General features: G+C 42.7%; 2 protein-coding genes across 8 annotated transcripts; one reads left to right on the top strand and one right to left on the bottom strand.

The window, feature by feature from the left end:
* Positions 1 to 507: 507 nt before the first annotated feature.
* Positions 508 to 8,837, bottom strand: znf384b (zinc finger protein 384 b). Of its 7 annotated transcripts, none has more exons than XM_031852746.1 (12): positions 8,627 to 8,837; positions 7,815 to 7,957; positions 7,286 to 7,353; positions 6,918 to 7,131; positions 6,243 to 6,356; positions 4,829 to 4,977; positions 4,649 to 4,725; positions 3,696 to 3,920; positions 2,422 to 2,589; positions 2,217 to 2,295; positions 1,928 to 2,086; positions 508 to 1,804 (listed from the first exon to the last, which is right to left on the bottom strand). In XM_031852746.1, exons 3-12 carry the CDS (start codon positions 7,349 to 7,351, stop codon positions 1,445 to 1,447), a joined length of 1,611 nt encoding a protein of 536 aa, XP_031708606.1. In that variant the 5' UTR covers positions 7,352 to 7,353; positions 7,815 to 7,957; positions 8,627 to 8,837; the 3' UTR covers positions 508 to 1,444. The 7 variants fall into 7 exon arrangements, with proteins under 7 accessions (XP_031708606.1, XP_031708601.1, XP_031708605.1 ...); XM_031852741.1 differs by having other exon boundaries at positions 4,649 to 4,740; positions 8,627 to 8,836; XM_031852745.1 differs by lacking the exon at positions 8,627 to 8,837 and adding an exon at positions 8,525 to 8,615 and having other exon boundaries at positions 4,649 to 4,740.
* On the top strand, positions 8,546 to 17,404 carry LOC116386476 (pre-mRNA-splicing factor PRP46). The gene is made up of 13 exons (XM_031852737.1): positions 8,546 to 10,610; positions 12,058 to 12,176; positions 12,578 to 12,810; positions 13,137 to 13,260; positions 13,533 to 13,654; positions 14,225 to 14,311; positions 14,533 to 14,622; positions 14,905 to 14,993; positions 15,673 to 15,895; positions 16,064 to 16,186; positions 16,329 to 16,494; positions 16,711 to 16,799; positions 16,953 to 17,404. The coding sequence occupies exons 1-13, from the start codon at positions 10,521 to 10,523 to the stop codon at positions 17,033 to 17,035; spliced, it is 1,638 nt and encodes a 545-aa protein (XP_031708597.1). The 5' UTR covers positions 8,546 to 10,520; the 3' UTR covers positions 17,036 to 17,404.
* Positions 17,405 to 17,517: the final 113 nt, after the last annotated feature.

Here is a 17,517-nt window from a genome sequence, read left to right as displayed (position 1 = left end):
ACGTGCTTAAAACAATAAATATACCTGGATGCACAAGAGCGTCATTGACTAACCCTAGTATGCTTAATACAAGCAGCATAGTGTTTGCCTCTCTGTTTTTCAGATGTTATATATCTCAAATGTCCTGTTAATACATATATATATATATATATATATATAGTTTCTCAACAAACAAAAATGCATTTTCATGTAATGAATGCAGAGCTGAAACAATGTGTCGCTTAATTATTTAGAAAATTACAACGAATTTGATTATTTGTTTATTTCTCGAAACCAACATTGCAAAAATTTAATTTGTACACTTTAAAATGTGGATATTTGATATTGAATATTTGGGGTTGGCCTCCATTCTAAAAGGTCAACTTGGGCTTTAGAAAAATTGTTATGGTCATTTTATTTTCTAATATTTTATAGACCAAACTCAGAAAACGAATTACAATATATTAGCAACAGCAATGTCCCCTCATAAAGTCACTATGACTGAAACAGAAAAAAACCACCAATGAGAAACATATCAGAGGGTTTATTGTATTATAAGCTGAAAAAAAGACAAATTTCAGATGTGTCAATATGTCTGTAAAGAAGTATTATAAACATTGTTATCATGGAAGTATATCAAGAGCACATTTGGATAACTTTTCTTTTAGGACATACACACAAAGCAGTACAATAGGAATACATGAAACATGAACTGGCTCATCATTCGTCATGTGAAGGCCAGTGAATGGGTCTAAATAGGTTATATGGATTACCACATCCTTTAAAACACACAATCATACATTATAAACTGGTAGTATATACAGTATATCTATATATATATATATATATATATATATATACTTGATTGACATTTGTTTTTCCTCAACAGGAAATTACCTCTTTGTCCCTTTTAAGGTTAAAAAGAATGAATCGCGGGCATATATTTTACAACACAGTAGAGCTGATAACACTGATGTAAAAACTGAAAGTCTCTGCATGAAAGTATGAAAATTTACCTTCACAGTTGACCATCAATGTCATCAACAGAGAGACCCTAAACTGCTATGGCCAACGCTATACTTGTTGGGAAGAGCAGGTGATAAAACAATAAAGAGAAGCACTTTGACTCTCTTCCTATCATAAAACCATCACTGTGATGGACTGAAACATACTTTATTGCCGCCTATACATGCACTTTCTACTCAGACAGGACAGCTTAGTAAAAAAGAAAACAAATCAAACAAGGCAGAAAGAAAAAAAGTAAAATAAGACAAACTTATAGTCTTCAGTATAATGTGTCACCATATTGTTTGTCCTGTCTGCCTCAAACCACAGTTCAGGCACAGTCATGTGTTCCTAAGTTCTTGTATCACCTTAGTATTGCTTTTATTCTTTGACTCTCCATCCTCAATTTCTTGAATCAATTTGACCTCCCCCCCCCCCCAACTTCCTCCTTTCGTCACCTCTAAGAGTTAAGGTGCTCCACTTGAATGGTGGATGCTGACACAGTGAGACAGAGGTCCTTGTGGGAAGTAATGTCGGCAACGCTGACGGGTTTGTACTGGATGTCACTGGCGGACACTGTCTTATACTGGTGCAGGTCAAACGGACAGGAGATGGTTTCTGTCTGCGGGTAGTTGCCCTGGCTCTGTCCCTGCTGGCCTCCGCCCGCTCCTCCGCTCCCGGCACCCCCGGGTCGGCTCGATCCTCCATCTGCGCCGTCTAGCCGGCTCTGACCCGGGACCTGGCGTTGGTTCTGTTGTGCTGCTGTTGCAGACAGCTGGTCTGGGTTGTGTTTCTCCATGTGTTTCACCAGATACGTCTCCTGAGATGAGGGGAGGATAGGTAAGAGGGGAAACAGTGGATGCGTGACTACATTACATAAAAATAGCTGCCAGGTGTCTGATGCAAGTGAGGCGATTCATACAGAAGAGGATGTTTGTCTTACTGAGGTATAAGTGCGGTTGCAGAGACCACACGAGTAGATCCTCGCATGCTTGACTGTGTGTGTGGTCATGTGCACCTCCAGGCTCGCTGCATCTACGTATCCTTTATTACAGTTGGTGCACTTGTAGGGCTTATCCTTGTTGTGTTGACGCCGGTGGGACTGGAAAAGAAATGTTTATTTTAATAAAATAATAATAATAATAATCTGCTATAAATGTTTTACATAGTGAAAGAGTCAGGTAATAAGCAACACATTGTCTGTATGAGAAGAAAGATAAATTATTTCACACCTGTAAATTTGAGAGTTGCGTGAAGGACTTCTCACAGCCTGGGTGGATACACTTGTATGGCCGATCTCCGGTGTGAATCCTGAATGAAAAACACAAAAACACATTCATATACATACACGGACTCCCATCACTTTTATGGTGCTCTAACCTGACTGCAGGAAAACATTGAGGCAGATGAGAAACCCAAGACCGGTGACTCACTTACCTATTGTGCTGCTGAAGATGACTGAGCTGTCTGAAGTGCTTTTGGCAGTAGGAGCAGGTGTAGGGTTTCACTCCGGTGTGGATGCGGACATGTTGGGCCAGGTAGCTGGAGTTGGCAAATGACTTGGTACAATGGGGACACTTATGAGGCTTTGACTCTGTGTGGTTCCTGATGAAGGCAGACGGGAGGGTGGAAGAGAAAAGGGGAACAGGATTGTAAAGGTAGATTGAGAAGAAAAACACATACATAAATGTGATTCCCTCAATATATCAAAACCTGTCAGGAAGGCCATTCCAGACAAGTAAAAAGGAGATTGGATTGTAAAAATATTTGGAAACACTTAACGTAACACTTGAGTGTCAATTGCAATTTATGTTCCTTTAAATGTCACGTGTTAATATAAACATCACAAATCTCATCACAGAATAAAAAAAGCTAAATAGTGAATTATTTTGTCCTTTTTACATACATCCTTTTGCCCTGGATCATTTAGATTTATAAACAGAGGAACAAAATATTATATATAATAATTATGATTCAAAGGTTTTACAAATACATCCATTTAGATTGGCATTCCTCCAGAAATGACATGTAAATTGATTTGATGACAGCCAAAAAGAACAGCAACAGATGACTAAAAATTACACAGAGAGAAGGAAAGCAGAGCATGGCAGCAAGGTGTTTCTATCGCACGTCCCAATTCAATGGAAGATAATGTATCCCAAACAATAACACAATGGGTTAAATGGAAGCCTTTAAAGCTTCATTTCAACATGTCGTTCTAAATGTGTGCGTGTTTCTGTTGGAGAAGCACTGGCAGGGGAAATGACACAACATGCAGACAAAAGAAACATGAAAAGTGGGGAAAAGCGATGAAAATGCAATGCAAAGAAGTACGGTGCACACACACACAAATGAAAAAAATATTATAATTATATCAATTTTGTATTAAAGAGCTCCATGCATTTCAAATGGCCATTCTGATATTGTATAAATTATGGAAAATCTTCTTATGGACAAAGCCCAAACTTAAAGCGTAATTTGAATTCAAAACATTTTGAAAAAGGTCACTTCTGGATGGAACTGGTAGCATGCGACCCAACATCTACATGGCAGTGTATTATGCGTTTGCACACCACTCCAACCTCTTCCCCCTCCAGGAGGAGGAAGAGGACAGGAGTCTGGGCTTCAAAATGGGAACTTGGCAGGACAAGTTAAGAGGACAGGGGGGATATGTTACGTGGTCGGTAACCGGGAGGAGGGGTCTGCAGTACCGTGTGTGCTGCTGTAAATGACTGAGCTGCCTGAAAGATTTCTGGCAGTAGGAGCAGGTGTAAGGCTTGGCCCCGCTGTGGATGCGGATGTGCTGGGCCAGGTAGCTGGAGTTGGCGAATGACTTGGCGCAGTGAGGACACTTGTGAGGTTTGGCCTCTGTGTGCGACTTGGAGTGGATCTGCATGTCAGACTTACTGAGGAAGGTCGCCGCACACATCCGGCACCTACAGGCGGAGAGACACAGAAATGGGAGGGCGGGATGGAAGAACAAGAAGGAAGAAGAGGGACACATATACAGAAACATGGACACAAGAGAGGACGGAGGGAAATAAGGAGATGAAGGTGGAGACAGGGGAATGAAGCATTGACCCACAGAAATAAATAAGATTTGATAGAAAATGAAACTCACGATAAAAAGGAAAATGAATTATACCAGGTAAATGAATGAAGGCAGAAAGGGGGTGGGGGGAGGGGTAAACACAAGGAAAGATTCCAAGGGAGAAATCAGTGAAAGCTGACAGGGAAAGGTACATAGATACTATAAAAAAAAAGCGAAAGAGCAGGACACAAGAGTGCTTGAGGGTTTACAACTCAAAGAGCATGCCATATAAAGACAAAGAGGACAGCAGAGGGCAGGTAGTCCAGTGTGTGCAGAGGTGGAGAGAGCGCCTACGAAGCACTGATGCATTTGTATCTCAAATACATTAACGAGAAGGAATCAACCCTTGACTACAAAAGCAGGCACGTTCTGCCACAACATGCAGTGAAGTGTGTTCAGAAGAGGCGTATGTGTGTGTGTGTGTGTGCAGCAGCGCCTATAAGTTATCTATGAAAGCTGAACATCTCTATTTTGATTTGGACAGGACACAGAGGAACAGGTGCGTTTGCATTCCACAGCTAGAACGGGGAGAAGTAGGGAGGCACAGCAGGTGTGTGTTTTCGTACGCCCTACCTGTATGTCTTAGTGCTGTCTTTTGGGCCGTGGTCTTCGTCTTCATTCGACAGGTCATATGGGTCTCCAATATGATGCTGCAAAGAGGCCAACTGTCAAAAACAAAATTCAACATTATTTGATCGGGTTTCATAATCTATTTTATTAGATTGCCCTTTTTCTACATCTGTATTTTCTTACCTGGCCACCGGATGTGAGATGAGCCAGTATTAGCGTTTCATTTCCACCCACATGACCGACCCTGGTCAGTGCGGTCTTCTTCTTTCGGCCTCGTTTGGAGGGCGCTGGCATCACGACCACATGGGGCCCCCCGTCGCCTTCTTTTCTGTCTACAACAGGATCACCAGCAGCCGGTTAATAGAACAGAATCCTCTGGAGCCCTCCTGTATGGTAACTGTTCTCTACACCAAACCAAAAATCTGTATACTGCAAAAAGCCTCATGTTTTTAACTGTGCTTATTCTTTCAGGTGTAATTGACAGTGTGTGTGGGGACATCGTAGTGAAATTATTTCTTCTATTCAACTATTTGAAATGTTCATAAAGCCGCGAGTATTGATTCCTACTAAAAGTTTTAAAGTCCCAGTGAAACTAAAGTTAGAGCGTCTTTAGCTGCTACACTGTGACGTAGAAACAGCGAAACAGAATATTTAAGCGTCGTGCGGTTACGAGAGGTATTCAAATAAAATCCTGTGAGTAAAGCTTAGAATGTGGCGCAATACACAAACCTCCTTTGTCGCTTACAGTTGCAGATTGATTGATAGTAATGTCATGATGTTATAGGTTGGTACGTAAGCACACTTCATATTTTGTTTTACAGGAAGAATGATGAGTTTTGTGTAATTGTTTTGCACATATTGATAAATAGGTTCACAATATGACCGGGATGAGATCTAACAGGGTTAAAAAGGCATTTTTCATTTAATCTCAACTTTAAATAAATAAAAAAGCACATATATACAAATACTTTAGAAGCAAGCTGTTACAGCACCTCCTGCATGTGGAAGATATTTTTAGGTAAGAAATGAAATCATTAGCTGCTCATTTTCTGGTTTTATTGCTTTGTAACTCCGGAGGTCAGTCTTTGCTTTGAAGAGAAGTGCTCAGTTGGGTTTCATAACTCTGACGTATCATTAAGAGCAAACCGAACAAAATCTCATATTCTTTTCGCTCTCATAGCATAGCATAGCATAGCATAGTCAGTGAGGACGCTCACAAAAGCCAACAGGTCTGATCATGTTCCAAATCACTAAGACAACATTACAAAATGTGTGTTCTTTTAGCCTCAAAATGTTAGTCCAACATCAGTGTTGTGTTACAAATACATGTACAAACACCAGCAAGCATTGACATTTGTGAAAATGCTGGTTTCATTCAGGACCTGGTCTTTAGTGTTGCTACAGTACACTATCGGCAGTTTACATTCTTCTATGTCGTTGTGGCTGCAGATGCACCCAAGAAACATTCGATCATGTCATCTTACTTCATATTCAAACTACACATTGTGTCTACAGAAAATGTTATGTCGGCATTACATTTTGGATCCATAAACGAGATGTACATCACATGATGTGCGTGTCATTACGGGTGCTTTACCTGCAGAATGGAGTGCTGAAACAATCATGGTTGTTGCTGGATGACCAGAGACAAACGATTGAGAGCAGGTGGGAGAGACAAGTGTTCCCTGAGGAGTTGTGATGACCAGACCCGCTTCACAGAAAGTGACAGGAAAAAAGAAAGAATTAGTCACTCGTCACAAAAGGTGAGTACAGGCAGTACGAAATCCAAGAATACAAAGTTGTGGACGGTGTTCTTCCCAGGATTACAGCCGATCCTTGAAATTCAGGAATTTAATTCCCTTGTATTCAGAAGTATTACCAACCAATATACCATATGCTAAACCTGGAAGTGTTCAGATGGTGCTACAGGAGTGTGACAGCACAGCGCTGCTGATGCATTATGTGAAGGAAATGCCCGAGGTTGTAGCGTAAATGGAGACACGCAGGTGTTCGTTTACTCAAAGCTGTGCTCTTAGCCCACAGTGCTGCTTGGAGGGAACTGGAATCTGTTGTTGTTGTTGTTGCTCTCATTAACTAAATAATGAAATACAAAGCTATTATTTTATAGTTTCTAACAAAACTTAATCCAGCCTAAACCTTTGGTGTTCTTCTGATTCTATGCTGTACTTTGAGCATTAGATAGTACGTCTTGTATCGTGGAAATGAACATAATTAGTCTCAAACGGGGAAAGATTGAGAGAGACAGACTCACCTGCTGTCATGATGCCCGTGGACGGGACGGACAGCATGTTCTGGGTGCTGTGAGCAGGGTGGAGGTGTGCCACGCCGCCAACCTGCCCTCCTCCATCTGCCTTCGTCCCAGGGATGGTGAGGAGAGCTGTCTGGTAGTGGGATGCTTGGGAAGAGAAGGAAGCATTCTTTTCCTGTTGCTCTTTCACCTTGTTCAGGAACATGGCATTCTCAATCTGTAAGTAGAGAGGAGATTCGTCATTTGATTCACCAGACTGGGCTTCGTCAATCCTCTTCTTGTAGTCACAAAGACACTCCTCAAAAAAGGAGCTTCTTCTTCACGTCAATCCTGAAGAAACTCCATATTGTTGATTTCTTGTCCAGACTCACCTGTCCTGGTACAGTCGGGATGGGAGACCAGAAATACGATGAATTAAAATGAGAGTCTTCCATCATTTCTGCAACGACACAAGTGCAGCAACGATCAAATACTGTAATGACCTGGTAAGTACCACCGCTGGTTTCTTTGCTGTAAGAAATATGACAATCTGACTTTCATAAGGACCAATGTGTCTGAAATAATGTTGAGTTGAATTGGTACTCGGGGCAAAAATGAGCTCCTACGCCTCAATTAATCCCCCATGAAACCTTTGCTGTGTGGTAATTTTACGACACATAATATAATTTAGGAATATACATCTTGTAGGCAAAATATCAATATCATGTCTATACTATTTAAGACCAGTAAAAATCTGTTTAAGAGCCCCCCTTTAGTTTCCACCTCTCTTCAAGGCACAGTGTCATTATCAGGTAATGAGGCCATTGCATACTGACAATTACTTCTGCTTCAGTTTCCTGTTTGTAATATGGTGCAGGCTGGCTCACTGTTTCCCCTGCTATGACAAGTCAAATATCTTACCACACAAACTAACTGCCACACAGTGAAGCTGGGGGGTTTTTTAGGGGCCCCTGTAGGTGTGGGGCTCTTGTTGCAGTAGCTCACTTTGCTCGGTTGGTCCTGCAGCCTCGGGTCGAGTCCTGTAGGATCCTAATGGCAAAGTTCTAATTCACAAAAGAGAAAAACAAAAGGAGACTGAGATCAATACAGTCTCAAATGCATACGTTTACATGACAGATTGCGCTCCTGGAACGTTAACTACATCGACGGTCTAACGTGAATGTTGAACTTCCTTTACTTCAACTGTAAGGTGTGGATTGTTATGTGCACCAAAACACAACAACTGACCTCAGGCTATTTACGGAAGATTCAACTTCTCCGCTAGAAGTTGGCTCAACAGACCCACATCCCGCTTAATGAACTACAAAACCCCGCACCTAGCGCTAACTTTAATGAAATAACACAAATCAGATAGTGTTTACTATTAGCCGCAGCGCTACAGTAGGACTCCATTTCGGCTGCTCGCATCTTGTAGTTAATCAGGCCCGACGTGCTGATTAACATACAGTGAGCTAGCAGACAGCAGTGTGTCTGTAGAGCTCTCCTGCAGCTGCTTGGGGGGAAAAATAACAAGCAAAGCAAAAAAAAAAAAAAAAAAAAAAAAAAAAAAAAAAAAAAAAAAAAAAAAAAGGAAAAAAAAAAAAAAAAAAAGAAAAGAAAAGCCAACCGACCATTCACAGACTTCCGGCTGTGGACGGGCGGAGAGGCGGCAGCAGAGTCATGCAAATCTACCAAAAAACACGAGCGACTGCACGGAGAACACTGGCGTTTACCGGCAACGACGACTCCGTCTTCCTCCCCGGAACTCCCCGTAGCTCGGGAACAATTTGGACACGGTTTCTAAATGTGTCCAAATCCCTGTGACCCAGTCAAGTTTTTTTTTATCGCCTCTTCAGGGTGTTTTTTTTTTTTTTTTTTTTTTTTTTCTGTCGGTTTTTTTTCCCTCCGGTAAAGCAGCTGCCTCGTCTACAGCTTCACTTCCTCCGGATAAAGTCGTCAGACAAAAGGAGTATCTGTGGTTACGTCACTTCCGGTATCGTTCACTGAGTGGCAGTTAATGTAAATAAAAGTATCTAAAAATGTATCATCTACTACTAGTTGATTGACATCCTTACTGCAGCAGTGAAATGGTGATCGTACATGGATTTCAACCCACATCCGTTTGTGGTTGATTGTGTTTACTTTATTTTATTTTAGCTTCAAGTTCTGAGGGGGAAGCAGACAGCTATGCTGCGTTCACGTGCTGTCGGAAGTAATAGAGTGGCATAAGTGTCAGGGTCATAAGAAACTTTTTATTGCCTACATTTTTAAATATCTAAATATTCCTATTAACAAATTGCACGGCTAAACCACCTTCCCCTCAGTTAAGTAAATTCAACTTCTATTAATTTCTTTTGAGTTTATAATGTGTGCTCTGAAATGACTAATTCAATCAAATGCATAATTATCAACCTTAATTCTATAAATCCTTGTACTCCTCACACTATTACTGGGTTACCTGGGGGAGCTGACAGGCCCGTGGTCAAAGGAATGATTTTTACATTTTATGCCCTGAAGGTCTGGGGCCCCCGGGGCCCATCCAGCCTTGAGTCTGAGGGATCAGGGAGCACTAAGACGGAGCCAGTGAGACATTTTCAACCATTATGGCTTGTGATACTTTACAGCATTGATACGTGTGACTGAAGCTGCAACGGTTAGTCAATCAATTGATTGACAAAACATGAATTAACAGTAATGGATTAAATCATTTATAATTTAAACACTTTTTCACACATAAATCCAGCTTCTCAAATGCAACCATTTGTTGATTTTCCTCTATATTGGAGTAAATGGAATATCGCTCCAAAATCTCCAAATCTGCACCATAAAGTAGTATCATATAATGTAATACATTCAACTACATTCTACTGCATTCACTTTTGCACAGATTTGATTTTTAGAGGATGCCTTCTTGACAATCAATTGTAAAAATAGCCAATATAAGCTGAATCACATTTTTCTAATGAATTGAATTGTATGTGTACACTTGGTGATGTTTAGTCGTCAAACATATGTACATTTGTTTTTATATATTAAAACATTGAAGTATGAATGGCTTTCCTAGGACATGTTTTCTCCTCATCTCCTGCTTAATCTCCAAAATAAAACAAACGTTATTCCTTTGTATGTTTTCTTTCTTTTCTTCATTTTTAATGTTATTTACGAGGTGGAGTCTCGAAAATATGGGCTGATAGATTAGCACTTGAAGGCAGCACAGTGTTACTTCCTCCAGTTGACACACAGAGTGACTTTTAGTCAGTTAGACTTTTGTTTTGAACTCCACGCAACATATAAAAACTCACGTCTGCTTTAAGGGAGATCACGACAACGTTAAATGTACTTTATTGTTATATTTATGTGTTACCGTTTTTCAACGCAGTACTTCATCTGTCCACACAGTGTCGCTGTAAGGGTAAGGACAGTGAAACACGCCGTCTGTATCATCAACATCCGGGGACACGTCTCCTCAAACACACACTGCCGAGCCGTCTGATGCATCTTTATTTATTTAAACCTATCCAGACTTTGCTTTAAAGGCCAATGTTGCGTCTTTGACACTTTCTGACAACCCTGTGAGTCAGCCAGGCAGTTTAAAGTTAACTCGCAGCGCTTCGCCCCGAGCTCCAGATGGGGGAGGTGAGGAAGCTGCAGAAGAAGTTGAGACAGATTGGAAATCTGGAAATAAAAATCAGTCAAACCCCAGAGGAGCGATTCAAGGTACAGAAACGCCTCATCTGCCTGTTTGTCCCAATGCTAACTGTATGTGTGTGTAATCTGTGTGACTTCTGTAAATCCTTAAAATATTTCCCTCATGTGTAACAACAGGTTATGACTGCGGGTTTTTACTGCAGCTCAGGCACACATTCAGTCAAAAATATGAAATATAAACATTATCCATCTTCACTAGCTGACACAGGTTGAATAACATCCAGCAGAGTAGAGCTGTGTATTCATACACCATTAAAGTATTGCAGTATATCAGAGCTCACACGGTTAAATCAAGATGATGTTTTAATGGTGATTTGTGAGGCAACAACGTTATGAAGTAAGGTATCTTAAACTAGGAATAACATCATAAAGAAGAAAAATATGTGGTTAACATGAATTTATGGCGGTGGAATGAATAATTTGACAGCTTTCGCCCCAGGAAAGCTCTCACGATGAGCAGAGTGCATCAGAAAAAAATAAATATCTGGAACTTCAGGGGCCTCAGTAATTTTATAAATTATTGTCATGCCCTACAACTGTTTTTTCTTCTTATTTTACTGCACTGCCGTTGCATCCACTAATTGGAAAAAGGAAAATAAATGAGCACACTACAGCTGAAGACAAACACTTGACAACTCAAATAGATTCCCCAAAAAGTAGTAGTGCACTTTATTTCGTCTAAGTAACAGACATAAATCGTTCATGTATTTAGACTTACCACATATAAAGTAGTGCAAAGTACATAGACTGACTAGTACTGTCCTTAAGTTCAATTGTGCAGTATTGTACTAAACTTGATTATTTTAATTGTATGCTACTTCATATAACATTTTAGAGGAAAATATTTTTTACTTTTTACGATCACTACATTTATCCAACAGATATGATATGAGTTTATAAAATATGTTGTGACAGACAAAACTACCCAACAGTGGAGAAAATAGTTTATATAATAAGCTCAAACCAGAACACTCACAAAATTGACACAATGCTTACATTGTTAGGCATTGATAAAGGTAATTAAATAATATACCACCAGGGGTTATACTGCTTCCTAAAGAGTACTTTTTCTTTCTTACTTTTACTTCAGTATTTTTTAAATCCAGGACTTCTACTATCAAATTAGGATTTTTATAAAATCATTTCAAACTCTGTGCCCCTGGTTTCTGTAAAAACAAAATAACAATCCCTCTCTAAGCCCAGATAAGATCACTACAAAACCTGTATGTGTAAAACTGGTGAAGTGCTCCTTTAACGCAGAAAACAGTCAAGTATTTCAAATTGGCGTGCCTGGTTCACTCATTCATGCATATTTCATAACTCACACAGACAGGAGTACAGTTGCCAGTTGCAGTCTAATAAATCAAGACAGGCTGAGTATGTTGGTTGTGCATATAAACAACTTGTGCATTAATGGCTTGGTTTACAACCAATCTCGTGGCTTCTTCCCTCTCAGATCTCCAGGAAGGCGGAGCTGCGTTCCAGATTGGCTGAGCTTCAGCTGCAGCTTTCTGGCCCGCAGCAAACTCTTGGGATTGTAGGAGACGGAAAAAAGGAGAAGATGAAAAGACAAGTGTAAGGAAGTGAGGGAGAGGTACCAGCAAGAGGGGGCAGATGGAGAGAAACAGTATTCTTCAAAAGCAACAACATTCACTTTGAAGCCTTTGATCTTTTTTTTTGCATTTCTATCCAAACACACTGGAGGTCAAATACTGTCACGCTTTAATAAAATGGGAATTTTCCACTATGCACAATGTGTCACGTAAACATGATTCAGGGATGTCATTCACCCCATTAAAGCCCCTCAGGGCTTTGTGTATGTAACACTTTCTAGGACTAGGCGCTCATTAAAAAGTACACGTTTTGTTTGTGTGGGACTCGGAGATGCTCTACAGGTATCCACGTCACAAAGCAAACCATGTGCCTATATGCATCTTGATTATTCATTCAACTCTCGCTTTTCTGCACTGGCACAGGGAGGATGCCCCCGAGGCCCTTCCATCACAAACGCCTCCAGCCTCCAAGATCCTGAAGGGAGAAGAGCAGTCCAAAGCTCAGGCAACGCCAGCGCCGGCTGCCAGGCAGAAGGAAGCAGGAAGGGGAGCAGAGATAGGCAGGCAGCAGGAAAGGACAGAGCCGGCCAAGGTGTCAGATCACTGCCGAGACGTGTCAGGAGGCGGCTCTGACACGGACCAACTGCAGCGGGAAGGTTGGATTAATTAAGAAAATTATTATCACAGTTTATCGCAGGCAGTTAAAAGCACAATGCAGTGCCGTGACCCGTCATTGACATCTAAAATCAGATGAGACGTGGGCCTTGAGGAGTCCTAACGAGCTCATGTGGCTGCCAGAATTACAGCCAATAGGCTGCATTTGCTCTCCTGAAGACAGGACCCCACGTTTCGCGTCCTCTGAGCTAAATTAGCCCCATGCTTCGTTGTGGCAGACTAATCCATATTGAAGAACTGTGTAGATTAACAAGCTGGGGCGCTGATGAGTCAACCGTGCTAATTGGACAAATGATTTCCTTTGCAGAAGCTGCATTTGCATCCCTCAAATCGTCTTGGGAGAAGGCGAAGTTTCGCTTGAGGCGGCTGGAGGGTCACAATGACATAGTCACCTGTGTGGTTGCTGTTGACAACCTGGTGGTTTCTGGAAGGTAAAGCAGGAAAGAAGCCTCAATTTGCATAATGGATGTGCAAAGTGAACATTTCACCTAATTTATCACTTGATATGCTCCCGCTCTCTCCCCCGCTGTCTGACATATTTGTTTTTCTTCCCCTGCCTCGATGGCTCAGCGCAAATCTCTCACAATTTATGTCTAACGGCTTTTAACGTTGCTTGTTTTCACCGTCTCTCACTCCCTCTATCTTCCCTTTCTACCTTCCTGCATCCTCTCTTCCTCACTCCGTGACATCTGCCTCCTCTAAGCCGAGACACAACGGTGAAGGTGTGGCACGTTCCCACAGCAACGGAGCAGAAGAACCTGGGGGGTCACACTGGTGGAGTCACCTGTCTGTCTGCGCCTCCCCCTGAGTACTGCAAGAGGCTGGGTGAGGACACGCACACACATATATACACACATATATATATATATACGCACACACACTACATGTGCAGCGACTACAGCTGAGTAATGCCTGTGTCCTGCAGTCTGGTAATTATAGGAGCAGTTCATCAGATCAGCCCCAGTGAGAGATAACCTCAGTAGACACTTTAGAGAGTTCACTGTCTGTCTGAAGCAGGCAGCCTTCCATCACTTAAACTCCAACGGCCTCGTCGGCTCTCCTCCTACACTCCCTCCCCACCTGCTTCCCTCGACTTCAAGTACCAAGTTTAGAAGTACAGATGATGCCGCTCAGTCGAACTAATAGTCACACTATGTTCAAAGACTAATTATTTGTTGTTGTTGTTTTTAAAATCATTCTCTCTTTTGCCTCTTTCTTGCAATCTGTCGTCTTTTTGTACATCATCACTTATTTACAGCTTCCTCTCAGCTTAATCTTTTTGTCATCTTCTCTCTCACTTTTTCTGATCCCCATTCCTTCCTCTTCCTCCTCCTCCTCCTCTTCCTCCTCCTCTGTCCCCTCCCACTCTTCTGTCTGTGTTTGTCCTCATGCCAGCCCGGTCCCTGTCTTTGTCCGACAACGAGAGGTTTATTTTGAGTGGCTCGGCAGACTGCAATGTGAAGATCTGGGCCCTGAGCATTGGTACGCTTAACCACACAAACATACACACACACACACACACACACACACACACACACACACACACATATATATATATACTGTATATATTAAGGTAGACAGAGCCTCTGGGCTCTGTCTGGGAAACGTGTCTGTGTCTGACTGTGCCTCATAACCAATGAATGCCTGTGTGACTGGTGGTCTGTGTACTGTCAGTGAAATTAGTATTTTCCTGTTACCTGCAGGGCAGTGTGTCAAGTCTATCTACACGTTCAACGCTGTGACTGCACTCTGCTTTGTGCCAGAGGAATACGGCTACATTATCACCGGATCAGGTGTGGGGTTATTTTTTTATGCGAAAATGTTAAGAACTAGTGACACAGTGAACTGAATAATTGCAGCTAGACTTGTGTTTGTATGTTGAATCTACTTCTGTCCATGTATGCACCATCTGCCGTCAAGTTAGTGAGTGTAGCGCAGGGCTATTGGGCTGAATCAGAGAGATGGAGGCACACAGATTAGGCAGTCAGGCTCAGGTGGGTTTCGACCGTGACCAACAATAATGACTGCCAGCCGCCTGTCAGCACATGTAACCCTCATGCTCTGTCAACCCTCAGACGGGGGGAAAGTTCAAGCCTGGAGCTGGCACACTTTCGAAAACTGCCAGTCAATCAACGCTCACCAGGAAGCAGTCACCTCCATCCAGGTGGGTGGGTCACTGACCGGCGTGCCGTGATGTGCTGTCCACGCCGAGGCTGCTCAAGCTGTTTTTGTGTTCAGCCTATTTTTAAAAGGCTGAACACAAAAAGCACGCCGATGCTTCTTTCCCTGTTGAAGCTGTCCAAAGTTTTAGAACTCTTTGATTTTTTTTTTAATTTGTGCAAAAGCCCTCAGAAAATCAAACGGTTATATTTCTACACTCTTATCCTCACAGAAGCATTCCTCGTTTATTGCTTTCAAATAGAAATCAAAGATATTTGTTAAGATGTGAGCCGTGGAGCTCGGACAATTTTAGAAAGCATACTGTACATATTTTGAGCAAAACAGGCGTTTTGTGAATATTGAAATCCAGAGCCGCATATGCACATTCTTTCTCAATTCGTAATCATCAAAATATGCCTAAAGCATTAAAGCGTAGCGCATCATTGTCGTCCTCTTTGTTAGTCTTCATGCAAAGCGCACAATCCATTTATAACCAACAGACACTTGGAAAAATGTACATTTTGAAACAATTCTTTTACACTTACTCAAACATTGCTCTCCCTTTTTTTTCTGTGTATGTATCTCTCTCTCACACGCACACACACGCACACACACGCACACACACACACACTGGGTAAAGACTCAGATCACCATGACAACCGTGTCTCCTGTGCCCTCCACAGACTCAGGGTCCAATGGTGTTCAGCGGCGCGGCCGAGGGAGGGGTGTCAGTGTGGGAGAACCGGTGTTCGGATCGAGACCCCCTGAGGCTGCTGCACCACTGGGGCGAAGAGGTGACCGGCTGTGGAGGGGGGTCGGGCGGGCGTCTGACACTCAGCCCGCGGGGAGACAAATCGTTCCTGGCTTACGGTCGAGCCTGGCTCAAGATCCTGCACTGGAGGACCGGTGAGCTCTGGAATGAGCAGCGTCTGTGTCTGTGTGTGTCTGTGTGTGTGTGTGTGTGTGTGTGTGTGTGTGTGTGTGTGCGTGTGTGTGTCAGGATGGCTGAAAAAGGAAGGTAGATGAAGAACATTTGCATATTCTTTCCACCTAACATCTGTCTAATTATCACAGGAACCATGTCCAGACTGACCAATCACAACAGCATCACCGGGATAACAGATTGTGTCCACCAGACAGGAGGCCTCCTAATTGGCTCCTGCTATGATGTAGCGAATGGAGAGAGCTCGCTTAACTGTGAGTCGCAGAGTAAACCGTGTGCAACCACAAGTAACTCGCTCCGCTCAGAGAGAGTGAAAGCACATTAAGGACTTGAGACAAAAATCGAAAGCACTTTGTTTTCCTCTGTTGACCCCCCATTTCCTTCATGTCCCTCTAGTGTTCTCTCTGCCTCAGTGTCGGTACCTGGCCTCTCTGACCTGGCCCGATGCTCCCAGAATCCTCTGCTTCGCGGCGTGGACCACAGGGAGCGGAGGCCACCGCTGGGTCACTGGAGGGCGCGACCTCATCGTATGGGAGCAGCTCCCCAGTTCTGGGAAGCAAAGGTGGGCACAGTTCACACCAACGCCACTCAAGTTAAAAAGATTTTAATCTAAACGGCTCAATTATATTTTCTATTTGCATATTTCCTCCAAGGTCAACTGCTCTGCTAATTCTGAAGCTATACTGGGATTTATGAGGTGCTAATGAATATAACTGATTTCGACACACACCTCTATTGATATTAGGTGTTTAATTAATTGCGGGTGTGAATGTTACAGGGGTGATGTCACAGCGAAGAGAGACAGTCGGTTGGAGTCGTGTTTGCTGGAGTCGGAGGGGGACACAGAGGATGACGAGGAGACTGATGGTACACACACAACACAATTTCACACATCCTCATGTCTTCATTTACTGACTGGCACGCTTAATAAGTGACCACAGAATTGCAGATTTCACTATCGTGTTCATTTTAGATGATGCATGTTGTGGCGAATCCTCTTGACCTCCTTGTCAAATTTAGATTACGAGGACGACGATGACGACGATGAAGCAAAAGAGGAGGATGGAGGGTCCGGCTCGTGGTTTCGCTGCGTTCTCCAGTGAGTGCCGGTTTCTCAATGCTGAGGACACCACGGCCTGGAGCCATGAAGAGGAAATGAGAGGGTGGGAGCATAGTGACAGTGAAGGAGGGTGCAGGGGAATGAAGTGTGACAGACTGAGTGTCGCTGTTGGAGGGAGGGGGGGGGGGCGTATGGATGCAGACTACGAGAGTGTGTGTGTTGAGTGATAGGCAGATTGTTTTCTATGTAAATATTATTTCCACACAATAAAGCTGTCACCTTGTGACTCTCACCTACAAATTTGCATCACTTGTTGTCTCTTTTTTTATTTCAATCTGACCCTGCCTCTTCTTCAAACACCAGTTTGTCACCCGGCTCTGCCGGCGCAGCCCTGTGTAAATGAATGTAAATCAAATTCTTTTCTACCTTAATTCCCCCCTTTCTTTCCTCTTCCTCCCCCTCCTCTTCCTCCTCCTCCTCTTTGCTGTCTGTATTTCTGTCTCTTGCTCTCTGGGGTGTCCTTGT

This window comes from Anarrhichthys ocellatus, unplaced genomic scaffold (genome assembly GCF_004355925.1).
Source record: "Anarrhichthys ocellatus isolate YVR2014 unplaced genomic scaffold, GSC_Weel_1.0 scaffold13, whole genome shotgun sequence".
In the NCBI taxonomy this organism is placed as follows: Eukaryota; Metazoa; Chordata; class Actinopteri; order Perciformes; family Anarhichadidae; genus Anarrhichthys; species Anarrhichthys ocellatus.
This window is presented reverse-complemented; position numbering and strand designations above follow the sequence as displayed.